The sequence below is a fragment of the Phragmites australis genome, chromosome 9 (genome assembly GCF_958298935.1).
Source record: "Phragmites australis chromosome 9, lpPhrAust1.1, whole genome shotgun sequence".
NCBI classification, from domain to species: Eukaryota; Viridiplantae; Streptophyta; class Magnoliopsida; order Poales; family Poaceae; genus Phragmites; species Phragmites australis.
This window is the reverse complement of record NC_084929.1, coordinates 20,505,606-20,524,875: the sequence shown is the minus strand read 5'-3', so window position 1 is coordinate 20,524,875 and position 19,270 is coordinate 20,505,606. Positions and strand designations below refer to the sequence as shown.

General features: G+C 41.9%; 1 protein-coding gene across 2 annotated transcripts; it reads right to left on the bottom strand.

The window, feature by feature from the left end:
- Nucleotides 1-1,674: 1,674 nt before the first annotated feature.
- On the bottom strand, nt 1,675-10,824 carry LOC133928766 (beta-glucosidase 22-like). Of its 2 annotated transcripts, XM_062375242.1 has the most exons (13): nt 10,526-10,824; nt 10,325-10,388; nt 5,476-5,534; nt 5,123-5,198; nt 4,940-5,011; nt 4,197-4,284; nt 3,758-4,013; nt 3,546-3,661; nt 3,231-3,451; nt 2,978-3,006; nt 2,721-2,823; nt 2,293-2,383; nt 1,675-2,209 (listed from the first exon to the last, which is right to left on the bottom strand). In XM_062375242.1, exons 1-13 carry the CDS (start codon nt 10,691-10,693, stop codon nt 1,978-1,980), a joined length of 1,575 nt encoding a protein of 524 aa, XP_062231226.1. In that variant the 5' UTR covers nt 10,694-10,824; the 3' UTR covers nt 1,675-1,977. The 2 variants fall into 2 exon arrangements, with proteins under 2 accessions (XP_062231226.1, XP_062231227.1); XM_062375243.1 differs by lacking the exon at nt 10,526-10,824 and having other exon boundaries at nt 5,390-5,534.
- Between the last annotated feature and the right edge of the window lie 8,446 nt (nt 10,825-19,270).

The following is a 19,270-nucleotide window of genomic DNA, read 5'->3' as shown; positions in this document are numbered from 1 at the left end:
CGATGATTGCATCTAACTTTAATTGGTATTCATATTCATGTATAGGGCGTACACAAGATACCGCAGAAAGAATGTTATCCACTTTCCATTTAGGAAGCAGTATGATGTAAAAACTGATTTTTTTGGTACACAAGAAATGTTCATGACTTGCATTTCCTACTGAATAAAAATATTCAATTCATTACACTGACGAATCCTTTCCACTTGAAGTGTATGAGGAAGCCACCCGGTAATAATCTCTGCGGGTTTGATGTTCTTACTTTCATACACACATTCAGCGTAGATGGAGTCGTTGTTAGATACAATGATCTTGAGGTATGAAATTACATATCAATGCATTCTTTTCAATTTCTATACGTGTTGAAGGACTAATTCTTTCTATTCTTCAAACGCAACGCTCTAAACTACGCACATGTGCGTTACAACCTGCAGAAATATATACCCTTCAAGAACAGATTGCTGGGTTCTTCCTGAAATATGTTATCAACCCAAACGACGAGTTTCATGAACTGATCGTGCCGTCGACATAGGACAAACCTTCAGATGACACCGTACCTTCTAGTAGAGAGTATGCAACAAGTAGGAAGTCTACCAGGGGGTTAGACTGCTTATATATTACCAAATGACATCATATTAATGAATGAGATTAATTACTATATATTAATGAAGGACATAAATTACTATGTATTAATAATGTGTCTTTATTATTGATTTACATTAAATGTGTCTTATTGTATGCATGTATTGAGAGGGAGAGAAAGACGGAGAGATCGAGGGGAGAGAGAGGGAGGACATAGAGGAGAGAGATAGAGATATTGAGAGGGAGAGAGACGAAGGGAGGAGAGAGACAGGGAGGACAGAGAGGAGAGGGAGGAGAAGCAAAACACTACCGGCTGAAAGCTTCAGCCGGCAGTGATAACCCCTTTCACTGTCAGTCCGACTATCACTACCTATTACCTACTGTCGTCTCTAAAACCGGCAATGAATGGGATTTTTGAGCCGGCAATGATATATTATTCTATAGTAGTGTCTTACTAGAGTTTTGCGACAACGTGGAAGCACGAGGATTAAGCTTTAGAGGTAACACTGTAATTAATGGGATTGACTTGTATAGATATTATAGATAGGTTATGTCTCCTTATAAGGTCACTTAGATTTTGCTTTTGTCTTAATGACCTTTCTCAACTCCTGCAACGTGTATGTAGAACTATTGCAACATATAACAATATATGTTTCTTTATTGTTGTAATAAAGACAAAAAAACTACAACAAACGTAAATAACTATAGCAACAAATAAGAAGAACTATTGAAGCATACAAAAATACCTATTGCAACATACAATAATACCTATTGCAGCAGATAAACAATATATGAAGAACTATTGCAACATATAAAAATAACTGTTGGAACAATAATACCTATTGTGGCAGATACAAATTATTAAGAACTATTGCAACATAAAAAAATAATTATTGCAACATACAGTAATACCTATTTCAACACACACACAAGTTAACTAAGAGATATGCACAATCTCAAACGATTGAGAACTAGCAAATCTTTTGATATGCTCGCCATTTTTTGGGCACATCAAGGATGGTCCCACTTAATTGTGATATTGCACTTTGCTTCAAGATTTTCTATGAGATTTGTAATAGTAAGAATCCAATTACTTGTAAGATTAATTGATCTCTGCCTTTTTTTTTCCAAGCACAGGATCTCTGTATTATTTAATCTGAATATTTATGAGTAATGACTAGTGACTCGTGACAACAATGACATCCAGCCTACAGCTGAAGAGTGTGCCTACATGGCTATAACTCATTAATGAACACCAAATGTTGAGCAAGACTAATTATAACAAACCGATGAAAAAATGTTTCTTCCAACCCAAAAAAGGACAAGAAACTCTCTTTTCCTCTGCTTGTTTCCCCAGCTCCCCAATCTGAATTTATTTCTATGCACTGCCAATAATCTCATTGTTCGGCATGCGTACTTGCATCAGGACTGATCCTGTTCTCTATGTTTATCTCGATTTCGTTCCTCAAGAATTTGGAGTACCACTGGGCAGAGAGTTTTGGCTCCCTTGGCAGTTCCGGGTCCTGAAAATCGACATGATAGAGACCGTATCGCGATTCGTAGCCTGCCAGCAGTTCAAATACATCCAAGAATGACCAAACAAAGTAGCCCTTCACATTGGCTCCATTCCTGCAGCAACCACAATATCAATAATTTCGAAAAATGTTCTTATGTTTGTGGCAAAGAATACTATCTTCCTTTATCCATGATACCTGAGTGCTGCAAGGGTGCTACCAATGTAGCCACTCAAGTACTCCACTCTTTTATGGTCATAGATGGAGCCATTGAAGAACTGCCCATAGCCTAAATGTGTAATGGATTGGAAGAACAAACAAGAGAAGTTAGATTTGCAAAAGCATGAACGAGATGTAGTTTGCTTAAATTCTTGAGGAATGCAATCGAAATAAACATAGCTAGAGAACTGGTTCACTTTCTGCAGAAACTAAGTAACTGAGGTCAAATAACCTGTTCAGTTTCTGCAGAATTTGCAGGTCAGGCATCAGCAGTGAACTCATTTTTGTTCTTGGTGTTTTGTAAAGATTTTAACCCAACTTAGAGAAAGACAATACATTGGTGGTACTCATAATTGTGACAGGGTCTAACAAAAAAATGCAGTGCACTTGAGCAATAGGTCACTTGCCATTTTCTTGCACATACACAGGAACGTTCTTGTAGGTGTCACTGAGGTACTCGAGCATAGATTGCAGCCCCTGTGGATCGTTCGGCATGTTGGATGGGATAAACTGTACCAATGCACATCAAATTTGATAATTTTTAACATAAGAAATAGTAACAGAAAAACATAACTGAATTTGGTTGGGTGTAGTTTAATTCAGTTACATTATAGAAGATTAAAAAAAATTCAGTAATGGTACATAAAAGGGTTAAACAGAATACCTGACCAGTGGGTGGATCATTGCGAGAAACTGCGACAACAAACAAGCAGGATATGGTTACAACAGGTAATCAAATTTTGTCATGTTTAACAAATGAAATTCTGTAAATTGACTAATGAAACACTGCTCTCCAGCCTTCATTGCAGATAAAAGAAGCTGCAAGGCTTAAGTCTCTGAAGATACTAGATGCTCTCGTAGGTGTGGATGTGCCATATATACTGAACTTGCTTCTTTACCCTCAATATTAAACTTACATCTGAAGGTAGCGGCCAGATCAGCATTGAAGTCCCGGAGCCCAGCCTCTGCACTGTTCGATCGATCGCTGATGTACACTGACGTGTAGTGGTTTATGCCGATGAAATCAGTGCTCCCACGGATCATCTCGGATTGTTCTTTGGTGAACGACGGTAGCCGGGACCCAACCTTCTTCTTCATGATTTCAGGGTAGTCTCCATACACCAAGGGGTTTACGATCCTAAACAAAGCAATGTGTCATCATCTCATCTCATATATGTCATCACTGTATGTCCAACTAAGAGAACTAAGAAAATACAAATTGGAGAACTCACCAGCCGATCATGAAGTCCAATGATCTCTGAGCTGCTGCCACGTCTGCGGGGCTCGGCGAGAACGGGTAGTCCCAGAAGCTGTAGACGTTCATGCCGACCACGCCCTTCTGCGTAGCCTGCAACATTCATGTTACAGACAGAAGATCAATAAGTAACATAATCAGTGGTGCTGTTCTGATGACTGCCAGAAATTATGAGCAGTTTAATTTTACCTGGTACTTTTCTCTGTAGAGCTTGACGACGGAGGCGTGTGCCATGATGGAGTTGTGCCCTACGACGTAGGGCTCCACGGTGGAGTTTCCCACGGTGCAGTTGACCCCGAACGGCGCGGAGCAGCGGCAGGGCGGGAAGGCGCCGCTGTCGTAGGCGGCGATGGAGATGACGTTGGGTTCGTCCATGGTTGTCCAGTGCTTCACCCGGTCGCCGAACTCCCTGAAACACACGTCCGCGTACGCCGTGAAGTCCTCCCTGCATGTATGCACAAAATCTTTTCAGAACTGGATGAGAGCGTTCAGGCTTTCTTCAGTCTCTTGCCACCTCAATGAATGAACACTGTTTGAGTGTTTAGACAGGGAGTGACCAACTGATCACTGATGAGAGAGAGAGAGAGAGAGAGAGAGAGAGAGAGAGAGAGAGAGAGAGAGATCTTACACGACCCTAGGGCTGAGCCAGCCGTGGTACTCGTCTTCCAGGATCTGAGGGAAATCAAGGTGATACAGGGTTACGTGTATCTCAATTCCTGTAGTAGATTCAGAGAGCCGGTCAGATCACTACTGTTCTTTTGAGGGTTCTATGTATCGCGAATTCACGGTAATCGGTCATATTGGTGACCTCTAGTAAGTGGTCCCTACCTGTAAACGATTTTTTGTCAAACTTGGGCAATTTTTATTAGATTTATTTTTTCTTGCTAAATTTGAATCAATTTTCATTCAAAATTTAAAAAAATAAAAAAGAATTATATACAGATATTTCCCGGTTTTCAGTCAGTCCATTCGGAGAGCTGATCAATTTAGTACTATTGTTTTAGGGTTCTCTATATCGCTATAATTGACCGTATTAGTGACCTCTGGTAAGGAGCTCCCTACTGTATGCGGCTTGTAGTTTGAACAAAATTTGGTCGAATTTGTACATTTTTATCACATTTGATATTTTTTGCTAAATTTTAAAAATTCAAAGAATTTCGAACCAATAGTTTCCGATTTTTGGCAATAATCCAGTATCTTTTTTTTTTCAAAGCTGATAGTTTGAACCCTGGCTGACATATACTTTGTGATGTAATGTTACAGCATAACTAGCTAGGGTCAGGAATTTGTACTACTTGCAGTGAACTTTTTCTGAAAATTTTCAGAATTCCAAACGGTCTACAATATAGTAGTACATCCATCGCAACTTACCCCTTTTCACTAACTCGTTTATCAGGTTGTTGTAATACTCCAGTCCTTTCGGGTTGACGTGTCCTCTTCCTCCTGCGCTCATATAAAAAGGGGGAAAATAAAGCTTACAGTGTGAGTGATCTGAGATTACTTGGAATTTTACCAGGAAAGGTAAGTCTCCAAAGGTTTTGACAATGTTCTTACTTGGAATAAGCCTAGACCAAGAAATGGAGAAGCGATAGGCCTCCAGGCTGGTGTCACTCATCAGCTCCACATCCTTCTGAAAAGTATGGAATGGAATATATCCTCATGAGTAAAACTCATTCTACACGCAGTTGTAAATCGCGCTGTTTTGTCGGATATTTCCCTGTTATATCGAGCTTCAGATAAAAATCATGTATGCAATTTACTACATACTCCCTAGCTTCATTTCCATTTTGTCGATAAAGTATGGTTTGAAAGGACAGGCACATGGAACAAACGCAGAGATGTAGCAGAGCTAGCCGATTGCGCATTTCCATTGTCCGCTATTGAAATGAAGCGAAATGCAGATCGACCTTGTATTTGTGGTACCCGTCTGCGCCCAGATCGCCGGTGCTCTTGTCCGGCATCCTCCCTGCAGTCACAACCACAGAAGAAAGCTAGCGTCAGGGTCAGGCAACGGCCTTCATACGTGCTGAGCTAAGTAGAGAGTGAGACAGAAAGAGATAACTGATCGCAATGTACGACTTCGACAACTTGCCAAGACTTCGACAAAGATGTCAATATCAGATATTTTGTGTCTCTAATGTGGGCTTGAAAAACAATCGCACTATATTCATTTCTTTCCGAGGACGATATACGTTGTAGCTCTTTTGGAATTCGTTCGTTTGTGGGTTGCTAAAGTGCCTAGTGTGTGAACAAAAAAAAAATCAAAACTCAAAGGGAATTGCTAAATCTCACACTGAGTGTTTTAGAGTGCCCCAACACCTAAATTTTGGTGTCTCAGATTCGTACCAAGATTTGTGCTGCAGGGATGATGAGTATGAGGTAAGAAGAATTTGTGTGTTTTAAGGCCTTCTAACACCAGAATTTTTTTTATACATTAATTACAGTTACATTACATATGAGTTACAATCATTTTTTGTAATTTTCGAGTAATGATGGTGTAATAAAAATTTGGGTGTTAGAGCTTCCACTTGATTTTTTTTTGTTAGTACAAAGTTAGATGTAATATGAGCCACAAATCTCAAAATTGGATGGCTGGAAAATCTGGTGTTGAAAGACTCTAAAATACCCGAGTGTTGTATAGTGATATGGCTAATTCGGTGAGAGATAGGGACAAGGAGGTGGTGGCTTGTTCGCCCTCACGTTGAGGCTCTGAACGACCAATTTAATAGCTAGATAAATTCCTTTTTGTTCATCCCCTTAAGAGTTTTGCCATGCTCTTTATATAGAGGCAACCCTAACAAACCGAGCTAACAATCTCAAATGAATCTCCTAACAAATAGCTAACAAACTCAACTCAATCAACTCGAACTAATTCAATCCAACTTCAACTGAAATGGACTCGAGGCACTGGACGTCGTTGGCGTGCTCTAAATGCGCATGCTCTGGACGCGCGCGCACTGCACGCGCTCTGGTCAAACTTATGTTGTGGATGCCGCCTGCTGCTTGTTCCTCCATGTGTAGGTCTTGCCGACAAATACGTCCACAACACTTCCACCCTTCTTGCAAAACAGCTCATCCTCGAGCTGGAAGTCTGGATAGTGCGTCGTGAACTCACCGAGCACCCATTGCACGAGCAGCTCCCAAGAGCCACGGTTGAGTCTTGCATGCACTACCGCTGAAGGCGATGGCACCACACGACCGTGGACAATTGCTGGTAGAGGCATGACGTCGGTCGGAGCATCGCCATGGTGCTTTTTGAGGAACACCATGTGGAAGACGTTGTGGATGCGCACCTTGGGCGGAAGTTGGAGATGATAGGCAGCCGAGCCAATGTGTTCCAACACTTGGAACTGGTCGTAGTAGCGCGGAGCGGGCTTGGCACAGGTCTGGTTTGTGATGGTCGCAGTAGAGTGTTGGTGAAGGCGGAGCCACACCCAGTCTCCCACATTGGTTGCGTCTCGCAGTGCAACCTATCATGGTTGGCCTTCATGTTATCTTGTGCCTGCAGGAGGCATTCCCTGATGGCGTCCAGGTTCTCGTCCCTGTCCTGTAGCTGCTTGTCCAATGCTGCCACCTCGCCATGCTCAGCTGGTATGACGTGATAGTCGGTGGCTCACGTCCATACACGACGTGGAAGGGAGATGACTGCAGCGCCGTCTGATACGAAGAATTGTAGCAAAATTTCACCCACATAAGCCACCTGAGCAAGCTCCGAGGATGGTCCACCGCCAGGGAGCGCAGGTACACTCCGAGCACCCTATTCGTCACCTCCGACTGCCCGACAGTTTGCGGATGGAACACGAAGTTGAGGCGAAGGTTGATGCTAGCCAAGGTGAACAGCTCGGTCCATAGCGTGCTGGTGAACACCGGGTCCCTATCGCTCACCATGGAATAGGGGAGGCCATGCAGCTGCACGATGTGGTCGAAGAAGTCATGCGCCACGGTTAGCACTATGTAGGGGTGACCAAGGGCGATGAAATGGGCGTACTTGGAGAAGTGATCGACGATGGTGAGTACCACCGACTTGCCACCAACCTTTGGGAATCCTTCTAAAAGTCGAGTGAAATGTCTTCCCAAATGGCGTGCGGGACGTCCAACGGTTGTAGCAGCCTAGCCAGATGGAGGTTCTCGGTCTTATTGCATTGACACACTAAGCATCCTTGTACGAAGTCACAAGTTGTAGAAGGAAGCTCGCAGATGATGGAGGGTCTTCTGGATGCCCTCGTGCCTAGTGTCGTTAGTTGTCTCCAGAATCTACAGCCATAGCGTGGACGACTCTGGGACAAAGATACGGTCGTGATACAGGATGAATCCATGGCCACGCCATCGCTAGTGATCACATGGTCGAGGTATGCCTTGCTCTTCTCACCGAAGAGGCACTTGAAGCGCTTCAGGACCAGGTGGTGACCGCTCAAGACTGTGAACACTGCACGAACATGCTGAAGATGCTTGGATCATAACTTGCTGTATATCAGAATGTCGTCAAAGTAAACCAGTACAAAGCGGCGAAGAAATGGGTGCAAAACCTCATTCATCAGAGCTTGAAATGTGGACGACACATTGGTGAGGCCAAACGACATCACTAGGAACTCGAAGTGGCCATGGTGGGTGCGGAACGCCATTTTCTCGATGTTGTTCGGGTGCATCCGCACTTGGTGGTAGCCGCTCTGTAGGTCAAGCTTGGTGAAGAAGATGGCGCCCTTGAGCTCATAGAGTAGCTCGTCGATGATGGGGATTGTGAATTTGTCCTTGACCATCTTGGCATTCAAGGCCCTGTAATCGCCGTAGAAACGACAAGTCTCGTCTCATTTGTGCACCAGCAGCACCAACGACGAGAGCACCGATGTACTGGCTCTAATGATGCCTTGCCGGAGGATGTCCTTGCACTGATGCTCGATTTTTTCCTTGAGCTTCTGAGGATAGTGGTAGGGATGAACCACCATGGGCGCCGAGCCGGGGAGCAGATGGATGCGGTGGTAAAGTGGTGTTGCGGTGGAAGTCTGACGGGAGACTTGAAGATGTTGTTAAAATTTGCTAGCTACAGTTCAAGAAGTTTGCACTCCACTAGGACTCCTAGCTTGGGCGCAGTATCCGTGTCCATGCCAAAACACTTGACGCGATGATCGTTGCACCAAAACAGCATAGACAGTCACTCAAAATCCTAGAGGATTGGTCCCAATGTTCTCAACCACTAGCAGCCTAATACGAGCTCATAGCCATCCAGTGGGATCATGTAGAGATCGATGGAGAACACCTCTTGGTCGATGGTGATGTTGATGGCCTTGTAGACGCCGGAGGATGGCACACGCTCACCATTTGCAATGGCCATAGACAGGTGGGTAAAACATGCCCTTGGCATCGGTGTCGTTCGGGCTGGCGTGGAGGCTGTGGAAGGGGTGACGCCGGACGTAGATGTTGTAGGTGCTATCCTTGGCGCGGTCGCAGATGCCGATGCCTGAGGATGTGGTGTCGATGCAAAGCATGGCGGCGCGCGGAGCCTGGAACGGTGATCGTCATCGTCGATCTACAGACGACGCTCGAAGGTACCCATGGCATCCTCAAGGGTGTCCGGGCGTTGCATCTCGACATCGACACGGAGAGGATTGCAGAGACCGGCGGTGAAGATGTCGATCTGTTGGTGCTCGGTCATGTGCTTGCAGCGCGCCAGGAGCGTCAGGAATTGGTCCTGATACTCTACCACCGTTCCTGTGCGATGCAAGTGGGTGAGCTCACTGAAAGGATTGCTTTGAACTGGAGGGTCAAAGTGTAGGTTGACGAAGTCCACAAATTGTGGCCATGTCGGCACGCCAGGATTACAAACAAGGCAGTAGTACCATTGTTGTGCCACCTTGGACATGTAGAACGAGGCCATCCAGACTTTCTCCTCCTCCAGCGTGCGCTGAGAGTGAAAGAACTGTGCGCATTTATGCAGCCAAGAGATCAGATGATCTATACTGTCGTATGTTGGGAAGCTTGATGCAAGGACCAACGAGAGTCCGCCTGCATCTTGCCGCTATCGTCCTCCAGAGATTGAGACTGGAGCCGATTGACGGCCATAGGGAGGCGGCTCTGGTCGTCCTTAATGGTGGCCACTTGTCACGAACGGTGGTCACCTCGGTCTTGACCGTGGTGATCTCCTTGAGAATCTGGTCGACGGCGGCCTTGAAGTCTAATGTGGAGACGACATCTCTCATGATTAAAAAAAAAGTCTCTGATACCAAAGATGATATGACTAATTGGGTGAGAAACAAGGACAAGGAGATGGTGACGTGTTTGCCCTCACGTTATTGGGACAAGGAGTAGACAATGAAATTTTTTAACAGATGGTATGACTCAACAGTTAATTCTATGATAAGGAATGATCAGTATGCAAGTTTTAGAACCAGAACACTTAACTAGTTTAAAACTACGTACAACTGATGATGAAACAGAAAAACTAGTCATCATCGCAATAGAAGAAAGGAAAGAAAATAAAAGAAAGAACAAGGAAGCTATAAACTTTCAGGGAACAGGAATAGAACAGTTTAGTGAAGTCGTATATTACAAAGATTAACCGATCAAACTGAAGTATGAATTGAGTTTCTTCCATTTTCTTCAAGAAACGACAGAAAAAAAGGGAGATGGTACAAGAAATGGCATGTCGATCTGACATAGATATATAGTCATATCACTGAAACTCCAAAGATTGACAGGGGAAGTGAGCTGTCTATAACTATGTAATATGTTCATATTTATTTATGTAGTAATTAAAATCACCTGCATGAGTAAAAGTGTCCCAGATGCTTGGGCTCCTTCCGTCTTCATCGGTTGCCCCTTCGTACTACATATATATATAATTGAAGCGAAAAATCAAATACCACGTATACATCAAATTGGCCCAAGAATTATTAGAAGGTTGCATGATGGAATACGCCCAAAGCTTTGTCATGTTCAAGAGTATTAGTATATACTGCGTACCTGATACGCAGATGTGCCAGCCCCGAAGACGAAGTCCCTGGGAAAATCCTGCCTCGTGAAGTTGAGTGCTCGAGCTGCCGTCCCACCCTGCCATGGCGCCACGAGCAGCAGCTGCAGGAGCGTCAGGAGGAGGAAGGCGTGCCTGCGAGTACAAGAAGGGGTGCCCATGTTTCTCTCCAAAGTCTGAATGGAGAGATGGCCTTCTCTGGAGTTTGCCTCTGATCACTCTCTTGCCAACGCCGTATTTATGAACTTCTGGTTTATAACGAACGACGGAGAGATGGATAGATATTGCTTGGTGTGCCCGTTAGCTGTACAGTAACATAAAAAATATGTGGTCGGCTCTATTAAGGGTCGAAACTCAATGATATATATGGGCCACCTGAGGTGAATCGGTTACATGTCAGGGAATCATGGAACGAAGACAGCTCCCAGGGAACCAATATCGGAAATGACATACTCCTAACTCCTTTCACAGAAAATCCGTGTTTCAAATAGAACATAATAAAGGAAGTATGAGATTCCGTGTGTCAAATAGAATATAATAAAGTAAATATGAGATTTCATATTTCAAATAGAACATAATAAAGAAAGTATGAGATTCCATGTTTCAAATAGAGCATAATAAAGCCAATGGCTTTGATGGTTTCCTGTAAAGTTTTATCAAACATTCCTTGATATTATTGAGGAAGATTTAATGACATTGTTCCATGAACTACACTTTGAAAATCTTCAATTATATAGTATTAACTTTGAGTTAATTACTCTCTTACCGAAAGGTAAAAAAGCATGTCACATTCGGTAGTATAGGTCAATTTGCCTATCGAATGCCAGCTTTAAAATTTTCACAAAGATGGTCACAAATCGTATAAATAGCATGGCAGACCATTTAATCCGTCCCACCCAAACAGATTTTATGCGTGGTCGTGATATCTGGAAGGGGTCATAATTTTACATGAATTTATTCATGAACTTAATCTTAAGAAACTAAATGAGTTTTATTAAAAATAGATTTTGAGAAGGCTTATGACAAAGTCAAGTGACTTTTCTACTTTAATGTCTCCAGATGAAATGTTTCTCATCTAAATGTTGCTCATGGGTGGAGCGCATCAATTCATCACTGGAGGGAGTATATCAGTCAAAAGTAGACAATTCTACTAGCCGATATTTTCAAATTAAAAAAGGATTACGTAAAGGAGATCCTCTATCTCTGATTATTTAACATTGTCGCAGACATGTTAGCTGCCCTGATAGAGAGCGAAAAGCGCTCGTCAGATTAGGGGGATAGTGTCACACTTTCATGATGGTCTATCTATTCTTCAATATTCTGACAATATGATACTCTTCATAGAACATAATTTGGAAAAAGCCAAAAACTTGAAGTTGTTGCTATGTGCATTTGAACAGGTACCTAGTCTAACAATCAATTTTCATAAGAGCGAATTATTCTATTTTGATGAGGCATTGGATAATGCAAATCGGTATGAAGAATTGTTCGGAAGTGCCAAGGGAGAGCTCCCTCTACACTATCTGGGAATTCCGATTCACTATCGCAAACTTCGGAACTGAGACTAGAAAAGAGTAGAGGAACAACTTGAAAACAAGAGTAGCTAGATGGGAAAGTACATGATGTCCTTTTCTTAATTCCGCGTGGCGCACTTAAAAGACTAGATTACTTCCGTTCTAGATTCTATTGGCAAATTAGTAGTTAGAAAAGAAGTACCGTCTTATAAAATAGAGTGTCATATGCCAACCTAAAGATCATAGTGGCTTATGGATACAAGATCATGTTCAAAATAACTCATTAATATGTAAATGGCTATACAAACTTTTGACAGAAGAGGTTGTATGGCAGAACATATTACAAAAAAAATATTTAGGATCCAAATCTTTATCACAAGTGCATTGGAAGCCATGTGACTCATAGTTTTGGGTAGGGTTAATTAAAGTGAAGCGACATTTACTACACTTTGGTACCTTCAACATCAAAGATAGTTCTCAAATAAGATTATGAGAAGATATCTAGCCAAGAAATCCACCTTTGAGCAACCAATATCCTTGTCTATACAACATAGTTTCAAACAAACAAGATACGAATGCTAACGTATTACAATCTTACCCACCAAATATCTCATTCAAGCGGAGCTTGATTTGACCAAAACTAATAGTGTAGAATGATTTGCTCCCTTTCCTTATCGACATCAATTTGACATAAGAGTTTGATGAATTCCGTTGAAAATTGAACTAATCTGGAAAATTCTCAGTTAATTCACTACATCGGGTTCTTATGCACAGGGATATACCGATAACAAACAGTAAACTATGAAAACTAAAAGTACCTCGAAAAATAAAAGTTTTCAGAAATATTGCTTTTGTCACAAAAATGAGACGATAAGGCATTTATTTTTTGACTGTCATTTTGCAAGATTTGTATGGTTTATCATTCAAGTGGCTTTGAACCTTTACTCATCGAGTAGTGCTCTAAATATGTTTGGTAACTGGCTTAGTGGTCTTAGTAGGCATCGGAAAGCCAAAAATGGTAGTGGCGGCGGCTTTTTTTTTGTGGTCATTGTGGCTATAAAAAATGATATTATCTTTAATAATAGAAAAATTAACTCTCTTTTACAGGTTATTTATATATATACGTGGTGGCTACGTACATAGGCAGTGCTGCAGCGGCATGAGGATCAACAAATGATGACATTGACATGTACTACTCTGGAGCAGGCGTTCAAGGATATCTTTACCCAGTTTGGATAGCGTTAGAATTATTGGGACCGACCCATGTAATACTTCCTAATAAATCTCAAAGGTCTATATTGTGGAGAGGTGGTCCATATTAAGGCCCACCCTCTATTGGTACCATATGAAAGTAGAGGTAGAGGGTTTTCTCCCTATATATATGCAAAGACCCCTACCTCATTGAGTATACGTACAACATAGACTGCTAATTGAGAGTTGCCCTAAAATTGGGAATGCTCTCATTATGTGAGTCTATAAAAGAATTAGGGTTTCCCTCTTTATCACTCGATTGTTCTGCCACTGTAGTCTATTCCATCCCAACATCGGCGTGCATATGTGAACGGGAGAGCAGGTCTCCGAAACCCTCGCTCTTGGGATCTTGTACTAGGAGAGGGCGAATAAGGTTTTTAGGAAGTGCTCCGCGCGACTACTTAAATTCTTCATCACAGCTCATCTTCCTAGTCGCTTGGGCGCTGCTTGCTGTTATCGTCAACAAACTCGGTGCATCATCAAGAGAATCGATCGTGCCATCAACACAGTACAACCAGCATCTTCAGCAACCTCCACAACCCAGGCCGGTATGTAAAAACCATGTTACTCGTACTTTATTTCCTACAATTCCTAATTTTAAGTATAGTAGATCTAGCCATATGTTGTGCTTTCGTACACATATCTAGATTATGCTCTGATGATACGATCATATCAGTTTATCAGTTTCTGCTCATGAATTATTTACAGATTAAATTAAACCTAAATGTGCCTTATTTTCTAACAATCCAAAAACCTTGTTATAGGCACTTAGGTTTATCAATGGCAGGTTTTGTTAATGCACTGAGGCCAGACAAGTTTTTTGATGTGTACTTTAAGAGATGGCAAGTCAATGTCACTTTGCGGCTGACGGCTATGAATGTCTACTGGGTGGCTAATGGCAAGCTAGAAAGAATCCTTACTGTTCACGGATGCCAATACACTCTTTGTAGGGTGCATTCTTAGTATTATTGGTGATCATCTTTGTGATGTGTACATACACATACAAAGCGCGAAGGAGTTGTGGGATACACTGAATACTAAATTTGATGCATCAGATGCATGAAGTGAACTATATATATCATGGAGCAGTATCATGACTACCAGATGGATGAAAATCGCTCTGTAGTCGAGCATGTTCATGAGGTTCAGTGCATCGTGAAGGAACTCGAACTCCTCAAGATCAATGTACTTGACAAGTTTGTAGTTGGAGGCATCGTTGCCAAGTTACCTCCTTCGTGGAGAAACTTTGCCGCTATTCTAAAGCACAAGAGACAAGAGATTACTGTTAAGAGTTTGATCACGTCTCTTGATGTTAAGAAGAAATCTCAAGCTAAGGATATGAGTCTAAAAGGAGGCGAGTGATAGACTAGCGCTAATATAGTGCAAATGCCCTTCCACAATAAGAACAAAGGAAAAGATATAAGCCAAACAAAACTACCACCTTCAAGAAGAAGAAGATGAACACAGCAAAACTACCTTGCTTTGTGTGCAATGAGATTGGATATTTCGCCAAGGGTTGTCTAGACTGTAAGAGAAGAAGGCTCCACAAAAGCAGAACTCAAAGACTACTAATGTAATGACCATTGGCGAAGCTGGAAATGGAGCTGCAGGGTATGAAAAATTTCCTTAAGTGTTTTAAGTATTTTAGTCTACTAATTGGTGGATTGATACAAGGGCCAATATTTATGTGTGTGCTGATATCTTAATGTTCTCTTCTTATTAGGTCGCCTATGATTCTTCTGTTCTAATGGGGAATGAGTCACATGCTTCTGTTCGTGGTATTGGCACGGTAGATATGAAGTTTACTTCGGGAAAGATCATGCAGCTGAGGAACGTGCAGCATGTCCCTACAATGAACAAGAATCTAGTTAGCGGCTCCCTTATTTGTAGATACGAGTTTAAGGTGGTGTTAGTCCAATAAAGTAGTAGTGTCAAAGCATGGAGGTAAAGGCTATGAGTGCGGAGGCCTATTCCGTTTTTTCCTTTTTGATTTCAGCAAGAAGTTTGTGAACCATATTTGTGACAATGTTAATGATGATAGTAGTGTTTGCCATTCGTAGTTATGTCATTTGAATTTTGGTTCTATGACTCAACTTTTCAGCATGAGTTTTTCCATAGTCAAAGGTTCTAAGTGCCATAGTTGTGTGCAATCACAATAACCTCGTAAGCCCTATAAGGTAGCCGAGGAGAGAAATTTGGCACCTCTAGAACTCATTCATTCAGATCTGTGTAAAATGAATGGTGTGTTAACGAAGGGTGGAAAAAGATATTTCATGACTTTGACTTATTCTGTGAGAAACATGGGATTATTCATGAGAAGACGCATCCCTATTCACCCTAATCAAATGGGATTGCTGAAAGTAAGAACCGCACCTTGACTGACTTAGTTAATGTAATGTTAGACACTCCAGGATTATCTAAGGCATGATGGGAGAGGCCCTGTTGACTTCATGTTATCCTAAATAGAGTTCCTCTCAAGGATAAGGAGAAAACCCCATTTGAAGAATGGGAAGAGAGAAAGTCATCACTTTCTTATTTGCGCACTTGGAGATACTTGGCGAATATCAATGTACCAATAACTAAAAAGCGCAAGCTGAGACCTAAAACTGTGGATTGTGTCTTTCTGCGATATGCTCATCGGAGCATTGCTTATAGGTTTTTAGTGGTTAAATCTGAGGTACCTGACATGCATGTCGATTTTGATGCAACATTTTTTGAGCACATAATTTATATGAAAGATTTACATAGCATGTCTAGACTATCTTCTGAGATAATTTCTGAATCTACCCCACCTCTTGAGTTTATTGAACAAAGACATAAGCAAGATCCTGAGGAGGATGATTGTGACGCTCCTAGGAAGAGTAAGAGACAAAGGACTGCAAAGTCTTTTGGTGATGTTTTCACTGTGTATCTTGTGGATGACACTCCCAAGTCTATTTCAGAAACGTTTGCATCTTCAGATGCAGACTACTAGAAGGAGACTTTTCGGAGCAAAACTGATTCCATCCTCGCAAATGGGACTTAGGAGGTCACAAAACGACCATATGGTTGAAAACCTGTGGGTTGCAAGTGGGTGTTGAAGAAGAAGCTTAGGCCTGACGGTACTATTAAAAAGTACAAGGCTCGACTTGTGGCTAAGAGTTATACCCAAAATGAAGGTGAAAACTTCTTTAACAATTATTCACCTGTTACGAGATTGACTACTATTCGAGTGCTACTTTCCTTGGCTACCTCACATGGTCTCATCGTTCATTAGATGGGCGTTAAGACAACTTTCCTTAACGGAGAGTTGGACAAGAAAATTTATATGGAACAGTCTAATGGGTTTGTAGTAAAAGGTTAAGAAGGCATGGTGTGTAAGTTCTTGAAGTCCTTGTATGGCCTTAAACAAGTTCCTAAACAATGACATGAGAAGTTCAACAGAACTTTAATATCTGCAGGTTTTTCAGCCAATGAGGCAGATAAATGTGTGTGCTATCACTATGGTGGGGGTGAGTGAGTTATATTGTGCTTGTATGTTGATGACATACTGATATTTGGGACAAACCTTGACATGATTAATGAGGTCAAGTCTTTCTTATCTCAAAGCTTTGATATGACAGATCTGGGTGAGGCTAATGTAATCTTAAACATTAAGTTAATCAAAGAAGAGAATGGGATTACTCTTACACAATCTCATTATGTTGAGAAGGTCTTGAGCCGCTTTGGCTACCAAGACATCAAGCCTTCTCTAACACCTTATGATCCCAGTGTGATACATCGAAAGAATAAGAAAAGTGGTAGGAACCAACTGCGATACTCTTAGATTATTGGATTACTCATGTACCTATCTGGTGCTACAAGGCCTGACATCTCATTTGCTGTGAGAAAATTGAGTCACTTTACTTCTAACCTGGGTGATGAACATTGGCATGCGCTTGAGCGAGTCATGAGCTATTTGCTTGGTACTATGAGTCATGGTCTTCACTATTCTAGGTACCCATCAGTATTAGAGGGTTATAGTGATTCAAATTGGATATCTGATGCTGATGAGATTTACGCCACAAGTGGATATGTATTCACTCTAAGTGGTGTTGTTGTGCCATGGAGGTCTTGCAAATAGACTATCTTGACGAGATCAGCTATGGAAGCAGAACTCACTGTATTAGACACAACCACTGTTGAGGTAGAATGACTGCGTGAGTTGTTGATAGACTTACCTGTGGTTGAGAAATCGGTACCAGCTATCCTTATGAACTGTGATAACCAGACGGTTATTATCAAAGTAAACAATTCTAAGGATAATGACAAGTCCTCAAGGTACGTAAAGAGACGATTGAAGTTTGACAGGAAATTAAGAAACTCTGGAGTGATAACCTTGGATTATATCCAAACAGCTAAGAACCTAGTAGATCCCTTTATAAAGGGACTATCACAGAGTGTGATAGATAATATATCGAATGAGATAGGTATGATACCCATGTGAGTTATACCATAGTGGTAAACCAACTTATGTGATCGGAGATCCCGTGAATTAGGACCGGGGAAGAACAAGCTATTGATCTAACTGGAGGAGATCACCTTTGTTATTTGACCCACTCGAGTGAAGATGCAATACTCTCAGAGATATATAAGGCAGGTTGGCTATTACCTTAATGTGTTATGTTAGCTTTAAGTAGCAAAGATACTGACCTACTGTAGTGAAAATGGCCCTATTAGGTTAGGATTGTGATTTTGGTGATTAATGACAACATAGTCATTGTGACTAGCATGTTTGTCAAGGATATATGTTAGTAGGTCTCATAGATGCAATTCATCAAGAAGCCACTGCAGCTAGGATAAAGTTTGATTGAATTGAAAAAGGTCATAGAGAAATTGTTCTCACCGAAAGGTCCAGCGTTGGAAGAATTGCACTCACCGGAGTATTATGTTCAGAGGCAGTTTACCTCACCGGATGATCCGGTGATAAGAAATATACACGCCAGAGCAATTCTGTTAGAAGGAGTCAAAGTGTATTGCACTCACCGGAAGGTCCGACAATCAGAAGAGATGTACAATGGAGTATTTAACAAAAGCTTGGTATTTTCTGAGGAAATATTTCCTCAGAAAATACCAAGCTTTTGTTAAATAGTCCATTGTACATATCTTCCGTGATGAGATGGATATCACACCATTTAACAAAGTGTGTGAAAAATCCAGAAAAGAAGAAGTTCTACATACCGGAAAGTCCGGTGATGAAGACAATGCACACTAGAGTATTTTGTGTAGAGAAGAAGTTTGGCGCGGTTAGGCTCAAGTGTACTCATTGGATAGTCCGGTGATGGATTGAAGATTACACCGGACAATCTGGTGTTCAGAAGAACTCTGAGTGGAGTTCCAACGGCTAGTTTCTGAGAATATACACACTGGATGGTCCGGTGCTTGTACCTCTGTTAACGTCAGATCATCCGGTGTTCACAGAATATTTGAACCGTTGGGATAATGGCTAGTCTGTGGGGTTGAGGCTATAAATACCCCTCCACTCATTCATTTGGAGTTGCTGGAGTCTAGAGAAACCCTTGTACACCTAAGAAGACATCCAAGCAATCCAAGAGCATAAAGTGTTCATCCATGGTGATTAAGCACGTCATTAATGAGTGATTAGTGTGCTTATAGGCCTAGAGAGAAGAGTTGCTATGTGCTGCAACCTAGAGTGTGGATCAATGAGTGATCCAAAAGTGTACCGAGAGGTACGCCGGCGCCTTGGAGTCTTTGTGAATCGCCGGTAACTTGTTGACCCTTCGATTTGGTGTGGAGCGGCGACAAGATGATTGTGCAGGGACGTGAAGGCCCTTGTCTTTATGACTAAAGCTCCTAAGTGAAGACGACGTACAAGTGACCGGAAGAGAGGTTAGTGGTGAGACCTCATCTTGGTGGCTTGGTGGCTCATCGTGCTTGAGGCCTTATCTTGGTGACTTGGTATCTCAAGAGCCGTGACCAGAAGAGACTTGGCGA